The 4,313-nt window shown below is 56.1% G+C and overlaps 1 protein-coding gene across 1 annotated transcript; it reads right to left on the minus strand.

Moving 5' to 3' along the window:
* Window positions 1-305: 305 nt before the first annotated feature.
* On the minus strand, window positions 306-2,176 carry POSPLADRAFT_1160435 (hypothetical protein; the record flags this gene model as incomplete). Its single annotated transcript, XM_024487545.1, has 3 exons — window positions 306-2,008; window positions 2,037-2,038; window positions 2,118-2,176. Coding segments are annotated over 3 exons (1,764 nt in total), but the record flags the coding sequence as incomplete, so codon positions are not given.
* Window positions 2,177-4,313: the final 2,137 nt, after the last annotated feature.

Raw genomic sequence — 4,313 nt, forward strand, 5'->3', positions numbered from 1 at the left:
TTCTGAGATGCTTCCGTCTTTATTCAGGGTGCCATCGATATTATAGAGCGGAATGGGCTCCTTCAGCCTCCGCGTCTGCACCTTATTCTCTACGATAAATCGCTTGTTGATAAACTTTGTGGTGGCTCCGCTGTCCACCATAGCGATTACGTCCTTGTGCCGTCTTTTCCCTTGGAGTCGGACTGGAATGTGAAAGTGCTGGGACCCCTGGTCCAACTCATACACCATTGCAGTCGACAATACATTATATCTATTACATGATGATACTCGCGGCCCGACGCGTGCGGCACGAAGCGCGGACCGGATCAAAAACCCTCCTCCTTCATCGCCCGATAGTGTTCGAGCTCCTCACGCATCGACTTCACCTGTGCCATCAAGTCCGCCAGCTCCGATGGCTCGGATTTCGCTGAAGCGGCACTTATTGTTGCCGAGGGTGATGTCGTGATGGGGGTGCTTGTCGCGGCCTGGGTGGATCCCGAGGCAACCGTAGCCCGTGTGTCGGCGCGTTTTGTGTAAGGCTTGTCCTTACAGTTGGGGCACTCGAAGCGTCGGTACCCTTGCTTCCCGCAGCTGAAGCAGCTGCCAGGGAAGTCTCCTTTTCCGACGGCCGCATTGATGCTGGCCGAAGCTCCTTGCGATCGGGGTGCACCACCATGTGCTCCACCGCATCTCCGTCCTCGAGCCGAGAAGAAGTTGTTCAATTCGGGCCGTCGGGCCTGGCTGATGTCGAGGATCTGCTCGACCTCGGTGGCGCGCGTGTCGGCTTCTCGCCACGTGGCGAACGTCTCGAGCTCGATCTTCCGGTAGACCCGGGAGGGGATGCCGCTCAGGTACTTGTCGCGGAGCTCCAGGTCACCATACCCGGAGCGGTCTGCCGGACCCTTGAACAGCGCAGAGAATTTGGCGGCGGTGCGCTTCTTGTGCATGGTTTTGTCAGCGCAGAGCTTGGTGAGCTCTACTTGTGCGGCGGCGGCGTCGTCAAGATTGCCAAAGCGGGCCTTGAATGCCGTAAGGAAGGCTGCTTCATTGGCGAAGGGGGTTGTCACTCCCTGGACCCCAATCTGGACGGCGGCAAGCTGGGAGAAGATGGGGGTGGCCCAGGTTCGCGCATCACCATCGAGGAGACTGAGGGCAACCTGGATTTTCAGCTCGATGGAAGAGAGGGCTGTGTTGATCGCCCAGTAGATGAGCAACTGCGAGATGAAGCGGTTGCATTCGACCACCGACTTCCCATCATATCGGAGCGGGAGGAGGAGCTTCAATGTCTCCTTATTAGGAGGGGATGCTGGCGACGACATTACCGGCGACGAGGGGGACGGAGGACTGCCCGCGGGCGAAGACGACTGCTGTGACTGTCCGCCGGGCGAACTTCGCGAGGAACGAGTGCTTGGGCGGCCTCGCGGCGGCGATGGCGGTGGAGACGATTGAGGAAGCCCGGAGGCGGGGTGACATAGGACAGGGGCTGAAGTCGAGGCGGTGACCGCTGACGACGAGCCGGCCCAAGAATGCGGTGGAGTGTCACGGGGCTCGGACTTGGGAGGCCCTTCCAACCGCGGCCCCAAGGAGGGCTGGGGGATCGCTTGAGGGGTCACTGTAGGCTGTGCGACTGCCTCAATTCCTCGAGGTAGATTGGGATCTCCTCGTGCTTGACCTGTACTGGCGACAGGTTGGGGGATGCGGGTGCCTGGGGAGGCGGGTCGAGATGGGACAGGAGTGACGTGGCGAGATGTGGATCGCGAAGTACCAGCGTACCGGAGTGCTGGGCCGCTGGGGTGCTGGACTCGTCGGATTGGTACGTAGCGCCCTTCGTTGGCAGTGATGGACCGTGGAGTACGATTAGGGCACGGTTGCCGATCACAGATGAAGAAAGGGGCTAGGTTTCCGTTGCTTTCTGGGTCGTCGCGAGAGACGTCGACCTGCTCCTGGGTGTCGAAGGCGTGCTCAAGTCGAGAGCAGTCGAAGAATTCGTCAGCCACGGTGATGGGGGGAGGAAGGGGAGGTGCGCGTGCTATGAAAGGCCGTGCTAGCTAGCTTACACCTACGGCGCCCGAGAAGACACTAAGGTTCGCAGTTCACGTGGGGCCCAGTACTGCTTTTGGCTAGTATGCAGCAGGAACCTAAGCCACGCGTCCGTGAGGACAAGTATCGCCCACTGAAGTGCAGATACCGAAGAGTTCGTCCCTTAAGTGGTGGCGATGTATTGTAGGCTATCTAAGTATAGTAAGGGTGTGCACCACCCGACCTGTAGGAAATGAATGTGGGAGTTCCGAGGAACGCCGGCAGCTTGTGGAGTTTCGACCTAATGTCGCGACTTGGGGTCAAGCGACAGGGGAGAGTCTGAGAGCTGGGGGCATTCAACTGATCTCACTGAAGCGATGGTGAGCTACGCTCAAACCTAGGGACAAGTAAGTTAGTATTGAATAAGTAAGTATGTACAGGGGCTTACTGACCTAGGGACAAGAGGTTGAAACTGAGGTCCCTAGGGCAGCAGAGGCAGGCTTATATACAGGGGAAGTTTAGGGGAGGCTGTGCGCACTGGTCCGTGCACAGCTGGTCTGTGCGCAGCATGCTGACACGGCCCTAGGGGCCGATGAGTCAGAGAGGCTGTGTCAGTGGAGCCCGAGCTGTGCCGCGCACTGCCGCCCATCTAATCTAATCGTACAGTAGATAGCGACACGTCCAAATCAGGCATGTAGTACAGAGGTCGCGGGTTTGAGCCCGCGAAAAGGAAAAAATTAAAAAACGGCTAGACGCCGTACCAACTCGTGACAGTTGGATTGGCTGCGAGAGCACAACCCTGAGATCGATTGGGAGTCGGGCTCCCTAAAATTATCGTGATGTCCTGAAACATGCAGTGCCAGGAAGACTGGCCAAATGGAGCAAGCAGCGGCTGCGCGTGATACGGGGGTCAGGCCCACGGCGTGCAGGCGTTCGCCGAAATCCAAACGGTTGGTCATAGGCGCCTGCTGGTGTAAGGTGCTCCCGGACTTCGAACCCGAAGAAGAGCTGGTGGAAGTAGAGTGGGATGAAGCCAACCTGATCGAAGCATGGGAGCAAGGTATCACGCTGCCTGGCGCCCCTCAGTTGTTCGTCGCAGCCGGGCATACATACTCCCAGTTGTTTGCCGAGGAAGAGATCAAGAAGAAGGTCGTTAAGACCGCCGAGAAGTCGGTGCCCAAACAGTACCACGAGTTTCTAAAGGTCTTCTCGAAGGAAGCATCAGAACGGCTACCTGACAGGAAGCCGTATGATCATGCGATCGAACTCGTACCCGGCTACTCGACGTTCCACTCAAAGGTGTATCCACTGTCAAACAATGAGCAGGAGGAACTCGATAAGTTCCTAAAGGAGCAGTTAGCGAAGGGCTACATACAGGAATCGAAGTCACCCATTTCGTCCCCCTTCTTCTTCATCAAAAAGAAGGAGGGGACACTTCGACCCGTGCAGGACTACCGCCAGTTGAACGCGATCACTGTTAAGAATCGCTACCCCTTGCCGCTGATCGCCGAGATGGTGGATAAGCTCCGAGGCGCTATGCTCTTTACGAAATTCGATGTCCGATGGGGATACAACAATGTCCGGATCAAAGCCGGTGACGAATGGAAGGCCGCCTTCGTGACTAACCGAGGGCTGTATGAACCCTTGGTAATGTTCTTTGGCCTCACCAACTCCCCCGCGACCTTCCAGGTGATGATGAATGACATCTTCCATGATCTCATCATCGGCGGAAAGGTCCTCGTGTACCTGGATGACATACTCATCTTCTCCACCAATCCGGAGGAGCATGATAAGGTCACGCTGTCACAGGCCAAAAGTGTTTGGCATGTGAACATGGTGAACAGTTTGAACATCATACCACTGAAAGAACACCTAAGTTGAATAGGCAAGGCAAAGTCTAGCAGATTGTGAGAAGAAACAGACTAAACAAGGAAAGCTGATCAACTAAAAAGGAAAGCGGAGCGTGGGAAATTGCCATCTTAGGCAACTTTGATCAGGTGACTTTCCTAATGGGAACAGAAGCCCAGAATCAGGTCCTAGGCCAGTACAGAATCCAGCTAGGCCAGCTGTGAGCCAGTCTAGTGGTAATCCAGGCGAGGTGTAGGCCGAACCAGTCAGTAACTAGGCCAGGTGTGGGCCAAACCTAGAAAAACCCAGGTCAAGTGCAGGCCAATCCAGTAACACCTAGGCCCAGCCTAGGCCAATCCGGCAAATGCCCAGTTTCAACCCAGAATGAGAGAGAAATGCTATTGGCTCATAAAGCCTGCCTTACCAAGCGAGCATGAATTGCTATTGGAGGAGAGAATCTGCTTATG

The sequence above is a fragment of the Postia placenta genome (assembly GCF_002117355.1).
Source record: "Postia placenta MAD-698-R-SB12 unplaced genomic scaffold POSPLAscaffold_24, whole genome shotgun sequence".
NCBI lineage: Eukaryota > Fungi > Basidiomycota > Agaricomycetes > Polyporales > Adustoporiaceae > Rhodonia > Rhodonia placenta.